Source organism: Vicugna pacos, chromosome 5 (assembly GCF_048564905.1).
Source record: "Vicugna pacos chromosome 5, VicPac4, whole genome shotgun sequence".
NCBI lineage: Eukaryota > Metazoa > Chordata > Mammalia > Artiodactyla > Camelidae > Vicugna > Vicugna pacos.
In genome coordinates, this window is record NC_132991.1 from 36,392,744 (window position 1) to 36,417,554 (window position 24,811).

The window sequence follows — 24,811 nt, forward strand, 5'->3', positions numbered from 1 at the left end:
ATACAGGAGGAAAGAATTAAGGCATAAATGTTATAAGAGCTTACCTTTTATTTTCGAATATCTGGAGGGTTATGTCTTTTTCAAGATAAGGGAGAAAATATTTTACTTATCCAAGAAATTTTATATTAGAAAGTTTTAGGATGGTGGAAATTTTAAACTGCTCCAATAATAGTTTTGTTTTAGCATTTACTTCTTATTATTAAAAATGTTATAAAGGCAGGGCATAGAGTAATGAAGAGCACAGGCTTTGGGATCAGGCTTGCTTTAGAATCCAATTTTTATCTTTTCTTTACAGCATGACCTTAAGCAAGTTACCTAATCTTCTTGAGCTTCAGTTTTCTCATCTATAAAACAGATTTTAGTAACCATCTCATAGTATTTATAAATACTATGAAGTGATATATATAATCGTTACAGTGCACATGCCATATAGGAGTTGTGTAATAAATGTCACTTCATTATTCTGAAGATTAAAATAATCAATACTGGTAAAACAACTAGCATTTTAAAAAGCAATGAATATTTCTGAAAATTTTGTTAAGAACAAGTCTATGAATTAATTACTAATGTGCTCACTTTGGGGAGGTGAAAGTAATAACTACAGAAGAAATGAAAACTTTAAAAAAATATTTTGGACATCCTGACTAATGTAAGATACTCTTCTAATTCAGCTGATTTTTTATTGAGCACTTACTGTTTTTCCAACTATTTCTCTAGTGCATGCTGATAAAAAGGAAAATAAATATATTATGTTAAAATTCTGGCCTTTGACATGATTAATGTGTTTCACTTAAAACCATTTTGTGTTTTATTCATCTGTGTGTTGTCTCCCCTACAAGACTGGAACTTCTTTTATAGGAAATATGTTTTCATATCTTGAAACTGATGTAGTGTTTGCAAAAAGTAGTTTTTTTCATAATTGTTTATAAAATAAAATCAAGGAATTCATGTGTCAGTGGTTAACTATTACCAGTTTTGACTTTTAGCATATAAGAAAACTGCAGTTAATTTTGTGTAGTTAAGTAATTTGTATATGTTAGCAGTCATAGAATAATTTATTTAATGAGTAAAATGTGAAATTGACATGGTCAGTGAGCCAGTTTGTTCATAGACATTAGCTTTGATTAATCAGAACCTTGTGTAATCAGAGGTAAAGTTTAACATGTCATTTATCTTCTGATGGTAGTGGAAGATATTTAGAATATCTGTTATTCATAAGATTTTCTTTTGATCAGTATCCCATGAGGGTCAGTTAGGGCTGAATAGTCCTAATCTCAAATTGTATACACACACAATTTTTTCTTTGCCTAGTTTTCCAGACTGAAAGAGAAAAATAGAAAATAGGACACATAAAAGTTCTATTTCCATTCCTAGTATAGCTCTATGAGCATACTTATCCAACTCTCAGAACAAGTTTAGTTACTATATTATCTTTTGTTTGCTTCCTGGTTTTCATTCTTATTATCAGTTTGAAGTTTTATAACACACTTAGATTTAATCTGTGAGGATGGCAAAGAAAATATTATAGGTGCTAATGTACCTATACTATTCCTGATAGACAGACTTAATAGTTTATAATATTAATTTAGCTGATATAATCAGAAATTGTCAGCTTGGAGTGTTAAAACAAGTTATGTTTAAAAGCCTAAGAAACATAAATCATATATAGAACTAACAGTTGTTAATGTAGTTCTTTTTATTTAGAACTTCTATATTATAATTTCTGAGCTGTTTATTATTGTTTGATACTTGCTATGCATTTGAATGGCATAAATCTACTTCAAATTAGTTTGAATCCAGCTGTTTCTATAAAGATACAGGGAAACCTTTGAAACAATGTCCCATTATCTATAAAAATGTTATTTATGGGCTCTTTTGCTTCTTGAATGCTTTCTCTTTCCCCAACTTAATGATCCCTGGTCATTCATTCAACAGATATTTATTGATCACTACTGTTTGCCAAGCATACACTAGATACACAAGGGAAAGAAGATACTCTGTCCTTAATGCCAGTTTTATACTGGAAAATGGAAACTATGACTTTCTTTAAGAGGCTTATCATAGCCCATATATATTAATTGTTTAAGATCACATTGAAATAATTTGACATTAGCCCTTCTGAATTGTTAGGATGTTTCTGTCCCTGGGACTTAGTTTTGGCAGGTTAATGTGTCATTATCACTGTAATCTTCTGAAGAGGTTAGAATTGATTATGGTGGTAAATTTTCTTCTAAGTTATAGTTGATTATTATTCTAATAATCAGTGATTATTCTTAGAATACTAGTAAGCTTTTTAGTAGATGCCCACTGCCACTTTTTACATTCAGAATAGCTTTACTATATGCAGTTTTTATTCCTGATTAAATGTAAGTCAGTGCTTTGTGACGTTTGAGTTTTTCAGTTCAACATTCCTAGAAGAGTGTTTCATGAATTCAGAACTGAGCAGTGATAGGGAAATGGGAAGTATATACTTTGTAAAGCTAGTGATTAGATTTTTATAGATAATGATTGTTTTTGTTTTAAGGAAAAATAAACACAAATAGTAAAACTTTACGTTGAACAGTAACCAAAAATGCTTTCTTGGACCTTTTATTTCAGTAGATGTTTATTCTGCATTGTATTAGGCATCCCAGGTACTCTGCTAGGGAATGGATATTCATTGGTGAGTAAGGCACAAGCCTTGCTGTGCAGTAACTGAATCTAATAGTAGTCTTTTCTTGCTTTTGTGTTAGGATAACTGTTATATCAAGTAGCTTGGTGATGAAGAGTGCTGGCTTTGGCATGCTGTGCATGTACAAATGTATAGTGGTATCACTTACTGGTTGTCATCTCATTTAATTTATTCAAGTCCTCTGAGCCATAGTTTCTTTATCCATAAATTGAGAATATTAATACCAGCTTCTTGATTATTGACAACATAATTTCTATATAATAATTAATAAGCCCAATAAAAAGATGTAAAAGTGATATATAGCAAAGTTGACCTTTACATATTTTTCCTACAATAATGACCTTGCCTTTTGAGGGATAGCAGTTTGAAGGGTATATTTTATGTTTTACTTTGAGGGTGATGTTAAAGCATGAGAAATATATGTAAGTCCATTATTCCCCTTATCCTAGCCTGCCCTACTGCCCTTCTAACATAGGTAAGCCCTGCCCTTTGGTCTCTAGAGCCTGTTATCCCTTTACTTTATGTGGACCTGTTATTAAGCATACCAATTGTGTTGCTTTCACTTGTCTGCTAGAAAGGAATCTGAAGTCATTTGTTCATTGTATGTAGGCTGGCCGAGTAGCCACCAGATAGAGTTGGTATCAGATCAGTGACCCAGAGATGGTAGTCTCTTCTAGGTCAACAGTGGTCCCTGAGAAGTTCACTTTTTAAGTTTGCTGTTTATTCGTCACCTGTAAGTCTAGAAATACCTATCATGCAGGAGTATCAAGATTCTAGGCATATTGTCATTTTTAAAAAGAGATAATAATATTCAGTATAACTGTTAAATTTTTTTATTTTAATTAGGAATTTTCCTAAGGAAATATGTCTTTAAAGATCTCTCCCTAATTTCCTATTGATGTTTTCATATACCAAATGTCTGTGATACTAGATTTATAATTCTGATTTGGTTTTTGGGGTAGCTTTTTCTAACTTTAACACTGTATTGCCGTAGCAGCACTCTGGTTAGTTTACCATGTCAGTTTGGGACCTCCAAGAAGCAGATGCCAAAATGGGATTAGATATACAAGAGATTTATTTGGAGAAACACCTGTGAAAGATAAAGGGGAGACTCTTCACACAGCAGTACAGATTTGACCTTGTGGAAGGAGAAAGAGAAGGTAGGGTTGGGTAGATGGAGTGTCAGACTGCAGCATATTTCTGAGAAAGTTTCAGCCAGGCTGTTGGGGAGTCCTTGAGACAGTTGTCCTTTAGAAGAGGCCCTCATTTGTCAGGAATGGCTAGGTTATAGTATCTCTGTTGTACTCAGTTAATGGCTGGGAGTAAGTAGCCCAAGAGAAGTGTGACATGGGGTGAACCCCTAGAGGATCCAAAGGTGTAGCATCTGGAGTTTGTGAGTCAGCTATGCTCTCTACAGTAGGTTCTGTTGAAAGATCTGAGCTGGGCAGCTCCATGACCACCACAGTTAATAATACTAACATCTATAGTGGCAGGTACAGTGATACTATTTTATTTAATCTTATCACCAACTCTGTGAGGTGTCATTCATGAGCAAATGGAGACATCATCAAGAGGTTAAATAACACTTAACCTTACTTAGGTCACTGAACTAGCAAGTGATAGGACCAGAATTTCAACTTAGGTGAATTCTGACTCCAGAGTGTCTTACGCATTTAAACCACCTATACCGTACTGCCTACATGCATCACTGTAAAAATTCTGCTAAACTTTATCACTTGACTGTATTCCTTTTTTGAAGTTTCATGGATCTAAAAATGTTTACCTTTTGCCATACTAGTTTCTAGAGATGGATTTTGTTTTTGTTAAAGCATATATGTTCAGAACTTCTGGCTTTACTGTTTGAATTTTGATGCATGTCTTCACTTGTCAAAAAAAGTACATTATGCTAGTTACACTCCTTCCCCCTTTTCTCCCAATATATTGAAGTTGTACTACAGATCTCTAGCTACAATAAGCAATTCTCCAAGGATGAAGAAATAAAATGTACATACACATAGGAATTTCTTTTCCAGAGCTAAAATTGACATTTTATAAATAATTTCCATGTTGCAAACTTGAGACTAGGAAATCACAGCAATTCAGTGATATGCATTTGGCATGAGTCAGTTTTAGTTCTTAGTGCTTTTCATTGGAAATGGCATAAAAAGTAAGATTTCTTTGAATTTTTTATGTTGTGGGCTTACTAGAGACATAAGATGTTTTTCTCTTATAGATGTCTGGCAGTGCATGGCAGCAGAAGTAACGAAATGGTCACAAACCCCAGCAGTACTTCCCAGGTCACATGCACCCTTAATTTTTAAAGCATCTAGAAACAACCTAAGCAGTTGATAACAGGTCATTTCTAGGTGATAAAGGGTGTTTGATATGGGGTGTTGCTTTTCGTTCCACACCTACCATTTTTATAGTCATTTAGAGACTGACTTTATATGATGGTGTGTTTCTGTGTTTTTAAATATGTAACCTAACTGGTAACTGAATTGTAACGCTTTTCTCTTTTCTTGGTATTTGACATTGATTTTGAGGTCTTAATTTTTTTTTTCCAAGCTTTTTTCCCCCCAGCTCATTTAATATATAAACACTTATACCATAGTCATTGATTTCAATACAAGGGCAGTTGGGAATGCCAAAGGCAGCTACTATAAAATAAAATTTTAAAAAAGAGACAGAGAAATTATGAATTATAGTATCTACTGCCAGAAGTGTTTGTGCATTTTTCTTTCAGATGCTTTTGTATTAAATTACTTTTACGAGCTTCACTTAAAAAATAACCTCCTTTGAATGTAAAAATTGGGAACTATAGGTTGGTGCTTTAGAAATTTAGTCTTTCAGTAACCTAGCAGTTGATATGAAAACATGAATTTTAAAATAAATAGCATTTGGATAAACTGTACTATACTCATGAAAGAAGCCAAAAAATTATGGATTAAACTGAATTTGAAAATAATTGCAATTTTGGGCCCTAAACCAGATTCATTATTAAAGTGAAATGGTAGGTCCTTGACCCTTGGGTATACTTGAAATAAATACGGAATACAGTATTGTTTTTAAAACTATTTTGCTTTTATAAGCTAAGACAGATGTACAAAAAAGATGCAGTTTTTATTTTGTATTGGCAGCTTCCAAATATTTAGTATCTATTTCCAAGAGTTGCAATTAGTAAAGCAACCATGGTACTGAAATCTGCACATCCCACAAGCTAATTATATTTGCAAGGTCAGAGTGAATACATATTTTCAGAAAAATAAAGGGTTATATAAATATGTGTCTTCTACTTGGCTGTTATATCACAGTTTGTTGATCTGGAGTATAATGTGTACAATTCACAAATTTGTCTGATAACAGAAAGTGGTGTGTGATTGTGTTTATTTTACTAACCAGTATATTCACAGCAATCACTTCCAAATATCTCTCCAGTAAAGATGTGTTAATTACAAAACAGACAAGGTCTTCTATTATATTAAAGCTACTAACAAGAAGACAGCAGGAATCACACATGTAAATAGCATCATCAACCCCTATTTTAGTCCTCTGTTTTGATCTGTGAGTTGCGCATAGACCAAAGGTGCTATTAAAGACTGAGTGTATGAAATAGGCAGCATTATATGAACAAAATTTATTCAACAAGAAAACAGACCTTTAACATGAATTTAACAAGCCTGAGAAATTATAAACTATCATATGCTGCAGATTCATGCAGTGATAATAAACAAAAAAGGAAAGTAAGAGGTTTCCCTAAGCTAGCCAAACTGCTAATGGTTTTGTTATAAGCTGTCTACTGTTGCAGTGACCTCTGAAAAGTCTCAAGGCACTTGTACCAGAAAAAATTAAATGGTCAGGCCAGTGAATAGAGATTCAATGTGGTGTGTAGGACTGCAGCATGGAAACGAATTATAAAAGTCTAGCTTCATATTCCTGAAAATATTCTTCATACTTTAGCTTGGAAGTTTCTGTTATTGCACATTAGGGAGGTAGTTTTTGTGCAGTTTTTTGACTAAATTACTTTTTGGATTTATAAGACTTAAGCTGAACTGCTTTAATGTATGTATACTTTAAAACAAGCTGTAGAAAATTTGTATAGCTCAAAAAAAAAAAAAAGGATTTTCCCCTACCCCCTCCCATACCTTAATTAATCCTTGGGGGTTCTTTGTTCAGTATATTGTATCTGAGATTTCCTTTCTTATCCACTGAGTGACCATTTTGCTGTCATTCTATTGCATCATGCTGTAAATACATAAACATGGAGAAACGCCTTCAGCTTATACACACCTCCAAGTGCTCACTGGGGCTTTTCCTTGAATCTTACTGTGGCATAATTAACACCTTCTTCACCCATTGCTCATTAGTGCACTGGACATTAATGAGTCTATTTTGATAGGTTCTCCAAAGGAGAAACCCACTTATTCTCACAGAGCAAAAAGCAATTATAAAATTGTACAGAAATTAAAATGTAGCCTATATTGCCATATTTATGTTTTTATTGCGTACTAAGTCTAATTTTGGTCTGCAGGTTGTAGAACATGTTAGTTTCCTTAAGACAGTTGCTATAGTGATGGCAGCAAATTCCTTTAATCTTAATGTAAAGTATTCATTTTCTATTGGCTATCATATTGCTACTCATAAATTGTCAATCTAAGCATGTCATTTCACATGGGCCATCATTTATTAGTTGAACAGTATATTAAATTCTTGAATCTTTGTCTTAATTTTTAATAGAATTCAAAGGTTTCTTATTTCATACTGTTTTTAACTGATTGTGAGATCTGTTTAGCTGGTATTTTCATTTTTTTATGAAGTTTCATAAAAAATAGTCCAGAGAAATACTACAGAGATTTTTGTGTAAAATAGTTTTGCTTTTCTAGTTTGAAAGCATTCGGTATAAAAAGGCATCTTGTTGTGATATATAATGGAATTTTCATCGATTTGTAGAAGTGGTTTTTTTCTACAAATGATACTGAAATCTTTAAATGGAATCAAAGTATTCTAAAAACAGACCAAAATGATACTTTGCTCTTAAGTATTTACTGCTATTGGTTAGGGAGGCACTTCTTAATTTCGTATTTATTTAAGTTGTACATGTATCAAAATGGTCTCTTTTCCCTTCTTTAGCCTACATTTTAATTTTATTTTATGTGCTTTTTAGTAGAAAATGTTAGAAAATTTTACTTCATGTTTTTAAAAGTTATTGAAAATATGATAATATCTAATTAAAGCATGTTTGATACTAGTATTTTATTGTTTTGCAGAAAAAATGTGATTAGAAAAAAATTTAAGTATAAGCAAGAAGTGTAAACCTCGGCCATGTTTATTTACACATTAATTTGAGAGTGAAGTCTGGATTACAGTTATTGTATAAAAGGAAAAAAGTTTTCATGAACTATTAAATCATGCATGTTCTGAGGATACTTGGTTTTATTTTAAGGCCAGAGAAGTCTTTGGGGAAGTTCAGACTGTTAGAAATAAAAGCAAAATTCAAAGTTGATTTTTTTTTTTGGCCTAGTGGAGTAGGCAGAGACCTTAGATTGATTCACTTGTCATAATGCTTTGGCCCAAGTTTGTGTTCTTTGGTGCTATTGACCCTTCGTGGTAGCTTTTTAGAAAGGGTAAATTTTGTTTTCTTTCTTTAAGTCTTGCTCTTTAGCGTATAGCATGTAGTAATACTTACTACAGATTTTTCAGACTTGATGAGGTTCCAGGTGGCTTAATTTGAAAGTAAATTTTTTTTAAACTCTTAGTATCTTCAAACAATAATTATACATATGAGAAACAGTCTAGTTGACAATAGTGTTTAAAACAGTGATAAATGTCAGTTGTTTAACACTCTCAAAGGCAAATCTAGAAATAACTATATTATCCTGCTTTAAGATATTTTAATGTGAAGAATGTATTGAGTTTATTCTCTAGGAAATTGATTTAAATTCCCTAAAAGAGGCATCTGTCTTAAGGTCCCAGGTTCTTAACATAAAACATAGCAACATTTAAAATTAAAAGCTTTAATGAGTTCTTTCAAATCCATAATAATGAACAGAAGAAAGCATTAAGATAGTATGTGATTCTTGTTAAAACTCTTAATATGTAAGAGACAGTAGATGATTTATATCACGTAAGAATTTGAAGTTTTTCTGTACTGAAATATTGAATACACATAGTAAAAAGAGGATACTTATTTCTTTACTATCAACTTAGGGCTGTGTCATTCTGTCCCATGTTCCTGGCTTAAAAGCATAGATGACCTTGGTTTTCTTGCATTGTGTCTCCTATTCTTGACAGTGGCTTGGATATTTAAGGCCATCAGACAAGGTATAAAGTCTTTTATAGTCACAAGAAGTAAAAGGTATCTGACTAGAAGAGAATACGTGGAGCAAGTGCCTTGCTGGTTGTAATTTTGTTGTCATTTCAAGTACTGAGGTAGTATAATTGATGTGACAGGGCTGGGCTTTAGATGTGGTCCCTTAGCTTGTGCTCACTTTCAGTTTTAGTTTCTCTTTGTCATTCATTTTGATTAGGTAAAATTTAGGTGACAGACATATGCACACCAATGAAGACTGTTTGGTGTAAGTTTAGTAATGACGTATTTCAATAATAAAGATGCAAAGTTCGTATTTCCCTTTACTGCTTCATGAAAATTGCAATAATTGGTGTCACCTTACATTACAAGATAGAGGGTGGTGTGCTGATGGCACAGTCAGCAGGAGGTTCTTTTTTATTAATATTATAATTAAATGATTTTCTGGAAATAGGCCAGAAACAGATGCAAGTTGATCATGCCTTGTCCACTGTTGCTTGGCATCATCACTTGCTTTTAAAAAAGAATTGACCTGACACCTTGTTTTTACAGGTTGTTATTGATGCCTTCAGATTGATCAATGCTAATATGATGGTCTTAGGACATGAACCAAGACAAACAACCTCAAATCTGGGTCACCTAAACAAGCCATCTATCCAGGTAATGCCTGTATTTGATACTGTGTTAAAACTGTTTTACATTTTAAAAGCCTGTTATCAATGGACATTTTAAGATCCAATACTTAGCATTTTAATTTGTTTTGCAGTTAATTTTTTTGTGCTTTAAAAGGAGATTATGGGAAAAGTGTTGCAGAAGTTAGATTTGCTTATATATGAGTCAGCTTTTAGTGAAACTTTTAAACTGTCCTAACATAATTTGAGGACACCTTTTTTGGAACTATAGTGGAGCCTTAATCTTGACAGTACCTTACAGCTTTGTGTGGTTAACACTGTGGGAAAGGACTGACAGGAGTTTCAGGAGGAGTGTGTTAGGTATCATTATTGATTGGTTAGTAGCCTTTCTCATAGCAGTAAATAGTGGTAAATTGTTGTATACTTTAAGAGGTCCCCAGAAGGAGTCCTTAAATGGTGTTTAAATTTTTCTACCATTTTTTTTGCTTACTCCCTACCTTTAAGACAAATGATATAAAACATGGTTATATATTGCTTTTTATTAGAATCTATATCTTGTTCTTTCTAATGATGGCAACCACTATTATTGCAGTTATTCAGACACTTAATATCCTCCTGAGTGATTAATGTTTTCTTTGTGTCATTCACATGCCTCATTGTTTTTACACAAATCTTTATTATCTGCAAAAATTATTTTAAATGTGTTTTTAAATGCACCACAACCTGTGTTTGTATAGTTAATTGCTTCTCTGAAGATTAATTAAAAGGACAGAGATACCATGTTTGGTTAAATAGAACACATAGGACAGAGACATTATAGTAGCTGTTCCTGCTCTCCTTCTGAAACCTTGTTCTGTCATATGATTGTCTTTGGGGAGTTGTGGCTTTGACAGTTAACCATGGTTAAGCTAGGTTACACTTTGATGACTTTATACTTTTAGATGCTTACATTTTCAGCAGACACTCATCTGAAATCATCGAAGTGAAATTTTGTTTTTTAAAGGATTGAGGTGTGTTGCTTTTGAAAAATTTTTTTACAAGTCAGAGAAGACTGCAAAGTATAATGAGTAAAAGATAAGCTATCAGTGTTTTTGATTGGGTACAGACAAGTCCATGCTTGCATGTTTCAAGAGAATATATTATTGGGCCTGTTTAGCCTGTGATAATGACCTTTCTTTAAAACCCCCATAGCATCATACTGCTTCATTATTTGTTTTGCAGAAGGTTAAGTAGCATCTCATAGTCTAAGATCATTTTGATTACTGCATGGTATGTTTTTGCCATAAGTTTTTACTAATTGCAAGTCAGCAGCCACCTGTTGCAGATTTCGTCTTTTAAATTTAAACACTGCTTTTTAACCTTAAAAATTGAGTATAACAAAATAATTAAAATGTTTCTTTCTGTATCAGTCCAGTTTGTATTTTTTACCTTATAATCTTGTAATTTAACATAGACCTTAAGAAGGAGGTTCCAAACCCAAGTTAAAAGGACCTGTGTATATAACAGCTATAGCATCGTTGTTTATTTCATTTTAGTTTGTTTTGCCTTCTAGTTAAAAATCTGTAAATATATTTATTTCACAGTTTGTCTAGCGCCCATCAGTAAGACATCTATCTGGGTGCTTTACAGTTTTAAGACAATTCCAATACTAAAACACTCAAATGGGATCAAGCCAAAAAGTGACAGAACAAAGCCACACCTTAAAACAGTTTTTTAGTTTTTTAAGATAAGCTAGAAGGAAGGCAGCCCAGAAGAACCTGAAGTGTTAAGATGTGTTAAGAAATTGAATTTTAAGATGTGTTAGCAGGATCTTTACCTCAGGGATTAGAAAGACCATGCCTTTTATTTTAAAGGAAAATCAGTTCATGTTAAGAGAGGTCTTCTTCCTAAACCAAATTATAAGTAGTAGGGATAGAAACCTGACAGGTACCATGAGCGCTCATGCTTGGGGTAACTAATACTTTTCAACACTGATTTTTTTTTTCACTCTTATGCTTAAAATACGTTGTGGGAAAATACTAGGATTATATTATAGACTACTATTGAATATATTGAGAAAAGTTCAAAATATGTTAAGAAAAAGATTATAACATAGGATACACAAGTTCTCCTCTTTGAAAACATATCTTCTGTAAACTGTGCCTATTATTTACACCAACATGTTAGCATTGATTACCTTTAGGTAGTAGGATTATGGATTTTTTTTTTCTTGTTTTTCATTCTTCCTATTTCTTAAACTTTCTACAGTGAAATATATTCTGCTTTTAGAAAATGTTATTTTTAAAGCACTGATAACAGTGTTGAAGTATCTGCTACAAGGCAAAGCTAGTAGACAAGGTTTATATGAACTTTCATCTTTTAAATAAGATAAGCCATTAATAATCCTCGTAGAGAGGAAAAAGTATAATGCTTATACTACAGACTTTTATTTTAATGTATGAGGCTTTTATTAATTTGTACTTGAAACATTTAACATTATTGTCAAGTGTATAGGATTGAGAGTTAGCAAGCATTTATTTTAGTAGCTACAGATGTTAAACTATTCCACTAAAAATTGTTCAATGACCTTTCAGATCCTTAAGGGCCACAGTATATATGAAGACTGGTTGTCAATTGCATGGACATTTAGTGAATGTTAATGCATATATACTAGGGTTGTGAGCCTCTAAGTGTAGCCCTGTGTACAGTTGCATTGTCTAACAGAGTTAAACTATTTGAAAAGCATTGTTTTCAGTAGTTATTAAGTAGTTATGAAACAGTTGCACTGGAAGGAACCATTGTGGTCATTTTGTAGGTAAGAAAACAGACCCAGAAAGTTTATTATTTGCTTAGGTTATCCAGTGAGTTGATACAGGACCTAATACATAACCAAAGCTATTCTTTTATTCTATACTTGGAATTTTAATTAATTAATTTCAGCATAGATATATGTATACAATTCAAAATTCAGAAGATATGAAAAGGTATTTAGCAAAAACTCTTTTCTTTTGCTATCTGCAACCCATTTCTCCACTCTAGAGGGAACAAAGCACATGTTTTGTTTCTTTTCAGGGTTATTATATTTATAAATAAAAAGAAAGCTTCATGTTAAAGTATAATTTAATGGATGATACCTAGCGCCACATTTGTTTTATCAATTGTAAAACAATTCCAGACAGACAGGCTTATCTTTACATCTAAATAAATACAGCTTTTTAAGAGCATGAAACTTTTTTAACCTATCAAGAATCTATAAATAGGTTATTACATACTTCATAAGCTCTGTGTTTTAAAATATGCCTGCTTTTCCACAGCAGTGAGTGAATGGAAGTATAGCTTCTGACCTTTTCTCAATAGTCTGGGCAGTGCCAATGAAGTATGATTAGGATTGGTTTTAGTTACTTCTAAGTATGTTTTAAGTATTTATTTAGTCGTTTAAGTGGTTAAGAAGCCACTTAAGTTAGAGGATCTTATTTTAGGAACTATTGTCAGCAATCCCTCTACAGAAAATGTGGCTCTACACAGTTTCATCCAACCTGGTAACTGACTGCCTCTCATGAACTGCCTGTATTTTTATTCCATAGTTTCTACTATCTTTGCTTATACATCGCTGCAGTTCTAAGTTTATTACTTTTCTTTCTCCCTCTTACTTATACTTTAGTGGTTTAGCCAATCTTGAACATTCATTAGGATTGGTACCTATTCTCCCAAAGATATTTCTAATACTTAAGTTTAATAATTCACATGAGTGAATGAATACAGAATATATCAATAATTCAAATGGTGGTTGATTTTGAAGTTTATTTCACAGTAATGATTATTTGCATACTTTTTAAGAAATTTGTCATACCAACAAAATTATAGAGCTCTACTCTAAGGATTAATTTAAAGAAACATAGAGATAACATCAGTGGATTGTCATAACTCTGCTTTGTCTAGTTCCTCCTTCAAACCATTCTTTATCTAGAATAAATAGCATTTTAGACCCATACAGAGTACCAACCTAGGTAGAACTCCTTGTTTTAAAGGGTGGCAGCCTGCGAACAAAGAAAACAGAGTCAGGATATCCAAGAAGCAAATAAGCTAAGTCCTGTTAGTAAATTCAGAATGTGTTTTCGTAGAAATAGTGCTGGAAAGGGGCTAGCTTCCCAGGTCAGCCACTGAAAGCTGATTTATCCCACAATATATAATGCTGTAGAACAGGGGACCGTGCTTTGCAGATTTCAAACGGTCAGTGAATGAGCTTCAGGACAATATCCTGTTCAATGAAGAATTGCCTAAATTTTCCTAAGTTCGTCATATGTTTTTTAAGTATAAATTTACAACTTAAGTATTGATATTTTAAGAAATTTCCTGGTTATATAACTTCTTTATCTGCCTGATATACTATGGCATTTGCTAGTATGTTATGTTTAATTTGCAGTTTGACCCTTTCAGAAAGCTAGTCTCCCCCTTGTAAAGCTAATCTTGTATTTCGTCTATGCTGCCACAACTTGTAATTCAATGTCAGCTAGACTGGTTAGTTCAAAAGAATTTATTTTTCACTGAGCTAAATAAAAGATGCTGTGCTTTTTGGGCTCATGGGAAGAGGTCTCTACGTGGCCAGTTTATGTGTGATTTGGGATGAATGCGCTGGGGGTACACAGCAGATAAGTAAGTGAATTTGGAAGATGGCTTAAGGATATCATTTGATTTAAATTTTATTTATTTTGTTATTGTCCCTGCTAATCTTTCATGATGCTCATGTTAGTTTTACTACTTTTAACTGAATAATGTAATTGAAAATCAAATAGGTAGTGCCTTCAAATTGCAAACGGTGTATTTCAGCAGTACAGTCAGTCTCTGAAATGTGGACTTGTCTGTGGGCTCATCTGGCTGGCCATACCTGTTATTAGCTTTATGTCCACTATGTAGAATTATATAGTTGGAGCACTGCACAAAGGCACTTGGATTAGAGGACAGTTAGCACTGAAATCTAACGTGAGTTCCACTCTCTAACCGGGCTGTGTCTGCTTAGAGTATTGGGTACCTTTTTCTGATTCTTCTACCCAGAGGATGTACAGATTAAGGGAGGCACTGATTAGTTCTACTTTTTTATCTGCACAGTAGTATAGCATTTCTGTGCACTGAAATTTAATTCATTGCTCTTGATTATTATTGTAATGAATGAAGACTTAATAGATATTGTTAGTACTTTAATGTTGTGTATCAACTGTTTTATTATAGCACATGTTAAGAATATAAGAAGGGATTGTTTCAGTACATATCTAAAATGGTTTATTATTTGGTGGAGTGATTTTTCCTAGCAGAGTTTAAAAATAAAGACTATGCTTTGTTTTCATCCTGGTCCTTAAAGTACAAAGATTTAATCCAAGAATTCCCTAAAATACATTATAGCATAGTATGGTCAAAACAAAACAAAAAAACATGGGCTTTGGAGTCAGAAAGACTTGGGTTCAAATCCCAGCTTTACCTTTTACTAGGTATAAACTAGTAAAAAATTGAGACTTGTGTCTTATTTCCTCATCTGTCAAAATACAGATGGAACCACCCTACCTTACTGGATTGTTGTGAAGATTAGAAGACTTAACTATGTAAAGCACGTGCCAGGTGCTCTTTAAATGTTTCCTTCCACTCCTTTTTCTATTTCAACACCTTAAGACTACACTATAAAAATCTCAATTATTAGACAGTGTGGTGGTTGTTTCATTTATCATTTTAAGATTCCTGAGCTTTTTTGTTTTTATACTTGAAAATATGTCCAATGTGTATTTCTGTACTGGAATGTCTTAGGCTGATGCAGCAGTCCCCAGAAACTGTTCTGAACCTCATTTGAATCTCTTGCTAGAGTTAGATATTTGAGCAGTTGTGAATGGATTACAGCACATGAAGAGAAATTGTTTCTTAACAGAGGCATGCCATTAGCTTAAATTTTTATTATGATTTTCCTGTTTATCTTGGCGATCAAGCGCAGTGGAAAAAGTTCTGCTTGATGAGATTGCCTGTCACTGGGTAAGAGCATGAGCTAAATAGACCCAGTAAGAATAAACTCCATTTTGTTAATTTGGAGACACGTGCAGACACAATCATTTTAATATATTAGAGCTGAATTAAGAAAAGGGAAATTTCAGATTAATGTTATGTGTGAAGGAACTAAGTATATTATTATGACTTTTTAGGCTTTTCTTTTGAAATAACGAAGGCAAATCATAAAATCAGACTTAATAAATTACGTATTATTTATAAATTATGGATAATTAATTTATGAGTTAGATCATGATAAGGTCTAACTCTGTCTCTGACTCTGCACAAGGCTACTAAAACTGCTGAATTTGTGCTGCTCTGTATCATGCTTTAAAGAATGTGTGCCCCATATCTCTAAACCTCACTTCTAAACTTGTAGCTGAGAAAAAAATAATTTAATCTTTATTTGGGATTAAAAAGCCACTTTTAGACAATGGTAAAGGTATTGTCTGCAGGATATGTGAACAGTTTTAAACAGCAGTATTTATTTTACTAGATGAAAAATATTAATCAGTCCTTTTTCTAATCATTTCTCTATATAGGCATTAATTCATGGACTAAACAGACATTATTATTCCATTACTATTAACTATCGGAAAAATGAACTGGAACAGAAGGTAAGCTTAAATTTTTATCTTAGAGGAAAAGAAATTTTTTTCCAAATAATTTAAACTATTCCTTGGTATATTTGAATTTGAGTTAATTGACCTCTTCCATTAATGTGTTCAAGTATTTTTTCATTCCTGATGAACTGCAACATAAAATAAAGGAATATTGAATATTTTATTGTACATATTGAAAGACATTTTACCTTATTAATAAATGCGAAAGCAGAAGAGGAAGTAGGAAACAAATATTCCAGTTTGGTTTTATGATAAATTATAAAAATCTTTCTTCTAATTCTGTGATTTTTCTGATTATTTTATCTTATCCAATAAAATGGCTGTTTGTTACTAAGGTACTAAGTAGCTTCCCAAGTTTTAAAGGAATAAATTAGACTGTAATTGTATAGTGCTTTAAAAAGCCATGGTTACCTAGATAAACTAAAGGTGAATCAAGAGGGAAATGCATTTTGAGAGATTTCAGATATTTAGATCTAAATTCTTCTACCTTTTTATACCAGGCAATTTTCTAATTTGATTACTTTAAAACTACCTGGCATCTTGGTGTATTAGTATTCTTTTGCTTCTACTATTTTAGGATTATCTCAAGTACAGTTTTTCTCTCAACTAATTCAAAATTTTTAAGTCTGCATATTGCTTTTTGAAATTACAATCTGAACTGCTTTTTTTCCTTTACTATTAGAAGTAGTCATTCTCCAAATGAGCTTCTTGTATTTCTCTCTGAGAAAGACTTAAAAAAAATTTTGTACTATTTGACAGCCAGTAAGTTTTGATTTCTACGTCTACTCTGAAGCTCAAACATGATAAGCAATCAGTAGTAAATAAGACCTTTCTTACTAATTGAAACTGTTCCACACAAAGTTAACCTTAGAAGGAGATTCTAGTGCATAGGGTGTGTGGGAGGTGGAATAAGTTGGGCTCTCCATACTACTCCCGCTTTCAACCTGATCACCTCCATTTTCAATCTTATTTACATATTGTGGGGGAGGATGTGCTGTATAAGATTTTCTGAAGTTTGATAAACCATTGTTTCAAAAGTTCAAAGCCACCAGTAAAGTCCTAGGTGCTTGAGCACAGTTTTGAGTGAGGAGCTACAGGGGACCAGTTCTTCCTTGGACTGAGGTGAGACACAGAGCCACACAGCTCTCTTCCAGCTGCTTGCTTTTGTCCCAAAGTTTATGTCTGCTGTGGTGGATTTAGCTGACATCTTGATACATTTTCAATACTTATTTTAATTTTATGCAGAATAGGTACAGGCCATGAAAAAGGGCACCAGTCATACACAAACTGAAAAATTCATTCAGATATATAAATATTTTTATCAGTCTGATAACTGACCCTGCTATTTGGAAATATCCATCTAATTACATCAACTTTTTCTCTTTTTCCTTTTTTCTCTTATGGTACCCCATAAACTTAGCTACCATTCTTGGTATAAAAAACCATACACATAAATACTTACATAATTTAATGTTATATTTATCTTCTTAGTATAGCTCAGTTCAGGTGCTTTCTTGATACCAAAAGCCCTGCCTTTACTCTTATCTCACCAACCTGTATACTTAACCCCAAGTCTTACCTGAGGGTCCCAGTGGAATCCTTGTTCAGGCGTGGTAGGATTATCCTGCTGCTCTGTGGGAACTTCCTTTGTTTGCTTTTGAAGTGCAGAAAAATTCAGTTGTCAACATTTAATTATAGGTAGCTTTATAGCATAGATAGTTGTAGTTGCAACAAAATTTCCTGACGATGTATTTTCTAAAACACTATCAGTGTCAAGAAGATGGGAAACAATCAGAGAAATTAGAGTTACTTGTGTATTGGAATGTCTTGTGCAGCATTTTCCCAGTTTTTTTTCCCCCCCAAACTACTCTTGCCTCTCTGGGCCCTAGGAGGAGAATGGGGAATTTGGAACTTTGTGTCTTGAAAACTCTCATAGGTGACTTTGCCATGCAGCTTATTCTCCAGCATAAGAAAAACTTTGTACTGCTTTTATGTGCAAATCTCGAAACAAGTGATTTTTCTTTTCTTTCTCTTTTTTAATTGAAACATAGTCAGTTTACAATGTTAATTTCTGATGTACAGCATAGTAGTTCAGTCATACATGTACATACATATATTCATAGGTAATTTTTCTAAACTAAATTCATACATGTCCATTTGTGTCTTCAGATCCTCAAGGCTTATGGGTCTCATTTAAAGTATACTGGTTCTGATAGCAAAAGAACAACTGTACTTCTGTAGCCTCCATTTTTTATCAATCATTTAGAAAACTCTTCTTTTTCAACAATAGTCCTCAACTGAAGAACATTATGAGCAGGACTTTAAGAAAAACTGTCTTAAGACTCCAAACATGAAAAGTTACGAACTTCTAAGAATATGTACTCAAAACTAGGAGTCCAGATGGAGAAACAGTGAGCTAAGGTGTTTAGTTCCATGGTCACAAATAGGATCTGACCCCAATTTGCTGATGTGATTGCAAACTGGATGAATCTGTGATTTCCTTTCCAGTTTTGTGACTTTTCATTCTGATATAAAGAAGTTTTAATTTTTAAAATTATAGGTATAATATTAGAATTTGAAGGAGACTTAGAGATTATCTGATTCAAGCCTTCAATTCACAGGGACTCAGAAAGATTGATATACAGTCATTCAGTAAATGGGCCATTTACTTCCTTATCTTGGCATTTGAAAGCTGGGCTATATAAACTATTAGAAATACTGTGTGTAACGTAGTAGTTTTATTCAATAGATATTTATTATCAGCTATGATTAGATTGTGATCTAGATTCTAGAATCTAGACCTTGGTGATCTTAAAATAAACAGACCAAAGTCCTTGCCTGTTGATTTCTCTTTAGTGAGAGAGAAATGTACTGAACAGCAGACAGAAATTTCAGGTGTTGATAGTGTTATAAAAATAATAAAGCAGGTTAAGGAAGGAACGATGGTTAGATACTGTGAGGTGGCTTTTTTATATATGGTGAGGAGTGGCATTTATCTCTGAGTGAGAAAAGTAAGCTGTATAAAGATAAGGAAAATAGCCTTTTAGGCAGAGGGACAGCAAATGCAAAGGCCATGGGCTTGGAGTATTCCTTAGACTTTATTAATGTAAATTTAGGAGAATTCTTATTAAAGTTTATTTAAATTAATAAGATTAAATTTAAATTCATTAATTCCAAAAGTTTTTTGTTGTGTCTCGAGAAAAGTGAAGGAAATTTTCTCAACATGGAGAAATAATTACATTGCTTTATATTTTTTAGATGTTGCTAAATTTGCATAAGAAGAGTTGGATGGAAGGTTTGACACTTCAGGACTACAGTGAACACTGTAAACACAATGAATCAGTTGTAAAAGAGATGTTGGAATTAGCCAAGAATTACAATAAGGTAAAAACTTACTTTCAACATTTATTTCTTATAATCTTTGGAATATATGTGATTAGATGTCAGACATTGTATAAATACAGTATAGTTTGAAATAGAGTGGCCTATTTTATAGATCAGATAATAAATATTTTAAGCTTTACAGGCTATCTGGTCTGTCACAACTACTCAACTCTGCCATTATGGTGTAAAAAATAGCCACAGACAGTACATAAAGGGATGAGTGAGGCTGTGTAGTAAAACATTATTTACTAAAACAGGCAGCTGGCTAGATTTGGCCCATGACCTTTAGTCTGCTAACCCCTGTTGTAGACCATGTGAAATAGTTTCACATTTGAAGTTTCTTCGTTAATCAGAGAACTTTTTCTTACAAGGGAAGGGGAACATGGAGATGTGAACAACAGCATTTAATACTTGATACATGTAACTTATTTTATGAACTTGTATGTTTTTCATTTAATACATGTTTATTGAAAACTTGCTGTGTGCCAGGCACTGGGAATATGGTAAGAAACAAGACCTGTCCTCACAGAATTTATTTTTCTGGTAGAGGGAACAGAAAGTAAGCAGATAAATACATCATAATACATAAAATACATAACATAGTAATAGTGTTGTGAAGAAAATAAACAGGATGATGTAAAGACGAGTACTAAAGGAGAGTACTTTATATGAGGTTGTTAAAAAAGTTGTATTTTTCAGAATCTCCTGAAAATCTTTATTGTATGCTTAAGTATATGTGGCCATTATAATGTTTTGTTCATAGATTAATGTTCTTTTACAATTCTGAAATTAAGAGAATACTTGAGCTGTGACTAAAATGTATCTTCTATATTGTATCAGTTTTGTAGGGCTACCACAACAAACTACCATAAAATGGGTGTCTTAAAACAACAAATTTACTCCAAAGAAGTCCAAAATCAAGGTATTGGCAGGGCAGTGCTCCCTATGAAGCCTTTAGAGGAGGAGCCTTGTTTTTCTTTTCCAGCTTCCGTTAGTCCCAGGCATTCCTTGGTATGTGGCAGCACAACTCTAATCTCTAAGGAGGGTTAGGATTTCAGTGTCTTTTGAGGGGGGATGTGGTTTCAGCTTTCTGGACCAAAACCCACATAAAGAATAGATTTTATGTTTTGACCTAGGACATGCAAATGTTTGTGAATGTGAGTATATATAATTGCAACAAAAGTTTCACAAAACAACATTTACCCTTATAACAAGTGATTTTTTTTCTCATTTGAACTCAGTTTCACTCTGTTTCAGTTATATACACATATAGTATATACATAGACATATAGCTTACAGCCTATTAACAGGTTGAAAAACCTGCAATTTGTGAAGCATATATACATATTATACAATGTCATGATTACAAATATTGAATATCTCCTGTATAACTTGCAGTGGAAAACAGGGATCTTGCCTTCATCCATAGGAAAACAGGGGCAGTAAGAATAGTTCATAACCAGAGTACTAGGCCAAAATTGATGTGTTCCATAACACCTTAGTATTCAACTTGTCCACAGACCAGCTGCATTAGTATCACCTGGGATCTTGTTAGAAACGTGGGCTCTCAGACCTACTAAATAAAAATCTACATTTTAACAAGACATTTGTTAGAAGTTGGAGACCACTGCCATAGAGAAGTCCATGCGAGGTCCTGTAGAAGTTCAGAGACTTTTGCTTTCAACTGGGAGAGACCCAGGATGCAGTCTTAGGGAGTAATAACATTTGAACTAGACCTTAAAGCAAGAATAAGATTTGGACATACAGAGGAATGTTACCCTAGGCCAGCTAAACATCATGAGCAAAGACTAGGAGATAGAAAATGTAAGGGCATCTTTAGGAAACTGTTTGACTAGAGTACATAAGAAGGGTGTACATAAAAGGGTGAGTAGTGGGGAGTAAAGTTTTTTAAGTCAAGTAACAGGGTTTGGAAAATCAAGGTAGAATTATTTTTTATCAAGGGCATGATATACCTAGGACTTGACTTTAGAAACATAATTTGACAATGGTATGGAAGAAAGTGTTGTAAGGGAGATTTGAAATGGAGATTCTGTTTAGGAGGAGCTTGCTCCCAAATAAAAGATACTAGGTGTCTGTCTGGATTACTGCAGTGGCAGTGGGAAGGGAGACTTCAGTAGGCAAATAAAATAAAGCATGGTGCCAGGTGGATAGATGAAGTGAAAGAAGAAGGAGGAATTAAAAGATGAATTAAATGTTTCCTGCCTTGGTGACTGGGAAGTATGTTGGTACCATTAACATTTCCAATTTATGTAGAAGTGCAAAGATGGAGAAAGGAGATAAAGAGTTCTGTATTCAACAAGCAGTTTTCTATGTGGGACTAAACATTAATGGCAGGGGCTAGAGCTTTTGGAGGCAGTTAAAAATAATATTGCTTGTCACACCAAAGAAGTATCATTTCTCTGTTTAAATTATACACATTTTACAAAATAAATATTAGCCAAGAGACAGTGTATAAAATTTTCCAAGTGTAACACCAAGTTGTTCGAGAGAATTGGGCTTTGAAAAAATGTTGATGGGCCCATATAAACTAAATTACAGCAGAATTGGGTTTGACTTTGAAGACCATGCTGATTTACAAGTAGTGTTCCAACTGGAAATCCCCACTGGTTCTAGATTGTAGATATATGTAGAGAGAGAGAGAGAAAGAGAGATTTATCTTTCTAGTATATGTTTTCATGCTGTGGAGACTAAAGAGAAAGCAATAATTTATTGTATTTAAAACAGTTAACCTTTTATAAATTAAAAAGTTATGACTTAAGTTATTCAGCAGACTGTAGGAATGGTTTTCATTTTTCTGTAGCATTACAAGTTTAAGTAAATTCTTATTGGTACCACTGCCAGGAAATAACCTATTTATGGTTACTGCTGCCCATCCACAGAAGTTTTTCCTATTTTACAGTTTTAAAAAATTCTCTGTAGTACTCAAAAACTTGTAAGGTTTGGTTATAAAATGAAAACAATGTGTAAGCTGTGATATGAAGGAGTCCAAATTTGGGACTGTAATTCCCTCTGTGATTGAAAGAGAATGCGGTGGAGTTTTTAGTAACACTTAAAATATAAAAAGAAAGGCCCATACTACTAGTTTTTCATAGTATTCTTTTTAATTGGTTGGTGTTTTAAACTAAGGTAATTACTGTTAGGTGCCAGTTAGCTCCTAAAGTGAAAGAAGACTAGAAAAAAAGTTAAATTCTTTTATCCCAATTTTCTAATTTCAGATCTGAAGTCCATGCAGAGATTCTGCATGATTATTAGTCACTGATTTCTCTAATTACTGAACTTCAGCACCCACAACTCTTTTGTTCCAAATCTCCTAATTTTTTCATGCCAAGATGCATCAGTTTTTTAATATTGATAATATTTGGATATTTGTGAATGAATATGCCAGTGAAAAAATGAATTGTAAGACTGTCTTAAGAATTGCATAGAAACATAAAATTTTGCCTTGTTTTCAAATAGGTAGCCCTATAAATTCAGAGATCTGACAGTTTACTTTTCAAGTAGAAATACTGTCTACTTAGTAACCTGAAAAATGTTTGGATACATCTTTCACGTAATTTCATATAAAATATGTAATATTTAACTACAGTTGGTTTACCACAGTAATTAAATGTCTTGTTTTATGCTAGTGCAGTAAGATAAGAAAAACAAAATGTGATATAAATATTGGGAAAACCAGGCCAGATTATCATTATTTAAGTATGATAGGATATATTTGCAATCAAACATAGAAATACATGAGACTAAACTAGAAAACTAAGAACTGCGATTATTGAGAATTGTGTAGGTTACAGTAACCATGCAGTTATATAGGCTGAAACCAATTGAAAAATATAAAAGGCAAATCAGTTCACAGTAGCATCCAAAATTACAAAATACTTAGGAATAGCTACTATTAAAAATATAAATATATGAATATGTATATGACTTGAATAATAATAAAAACCTTTGTGAGTAAATTCCTTTGTTTCCAAAAAGAAAGACTCAGTATTTGTAAAGCTGCAATTGCGCTTCTCAAAGGTTTAGTGCTGGTAAGAATATCAGTGAGTTTTGAAATTTTTGAAAACTTAACAGTAAAGTTTATCTGCAATAAAAATAACATTTATTGAGTGCTTATTTAGAGTCAGATTGGGAGGAAATATTTCTACCTATAACACAGAAATGGCTAGTATCCAAAATGCATAATAGACAAAGAATTCCTATAAAATAATTTTAAAAAACAATAATAAATTGGACAACAGAGTTGAAAAATTCATTGAAGACAAATGGCATATAAACATGAAAGAGGTTTAGTCTTATTAAGTAATCAAAGAAAATAATTAAAAGTATAAGCAGATTTTTTTTCCTTTTCAAATTAAAAAATGGTTTGGAAAAATGCACCACTAGTGGGGAAATAAAGTGACATATGACATTTCTGAAGGCCATCTCCCAGTTTTATTTTTCAGTTTTAAAAGTGCATATAACTCTTTAGGCCAACATGTTCTCTTTTAAGGATTTATTATGAAGAATGAAATTCTACAAGTACCAACGTAGAGAAATATTTACAACTTGCTGTTAGGTGTGAAAAACTAAATTGTGTAACAATATGAAAAGTGCCTACTATGTTATCTTCCCTCCATTTTCAATAATACCTCTCTGTCTCACATATATCTCAACCTATTCTGTTGTTAACAGTGTCACCTCCAAGGTGGAAGGTAGGGGAATATTATACTTTATGTAAATCCTGGATTATTTGCAGTTTTTTCACTAAGCAATTGTTATTTATATCTAAGATTGTGTTAGCTTAAGTAACAATGGTTTAAGCAAGGTAGAAATGTACATCTCTTGCAATTCAAGGCCAGTATGAAGCTTTGAAATTATTGCAGATCCAGATATCTCCATCTTTTGATCTACTTTCCTTGTATTGGCTTCCATCCTTCAGATCTCATGATTCAAGGTGATTGCTAAAGCTTTAGCCATCCCCATCTGAGTTCCAAGCAACAGGGAAAAATGATGGGCAGAGGAGGGATACCTACCAGCTACACCAGTTCCTTTTCAGGATCCTTTCCATAAGTCCCATAGCACTTCTGATTATATCTCATTGGCAGAACTTGGTCAAATGGACATACTTTGCTTTGGGAAAGGCTATATAATGTAGTCTTTTACCTGGGAGCATTGCTGCTTTTAATAAAATCAG

The 24,811-nt window shown here is 33.0% G+C and overlaps 1 protein-coding gene across 1 annotated transcript in view; it reads left to right on the top strand.

Moving 5' to 3' along the window:
• PSMD14 (proteasome 26S subunit, non-ATPase 14) overlaps positions 1-24,811 on the top strand; it is an 85,900-nt gene that overhangs the window by 54,105 nt on the left and 6,984 nt on the right. The window contains exons 8-10 of the mRNA XM_006196215.4: positions 9,528-9,635; positions 16,153-16,227; positions 19,492-19,617. Of these exons, the coding sequence (XP_006196277.1) occupies positions 9,528-9,635; positions 16,153-16,227; positions 19,492-19,617 (309 nt within the window). The remainder of the gene's footprint in view (positions 1-9,527; positions 9,636-16,152; positions 16,228-19,491; positions 19,618-24,811) is intronic.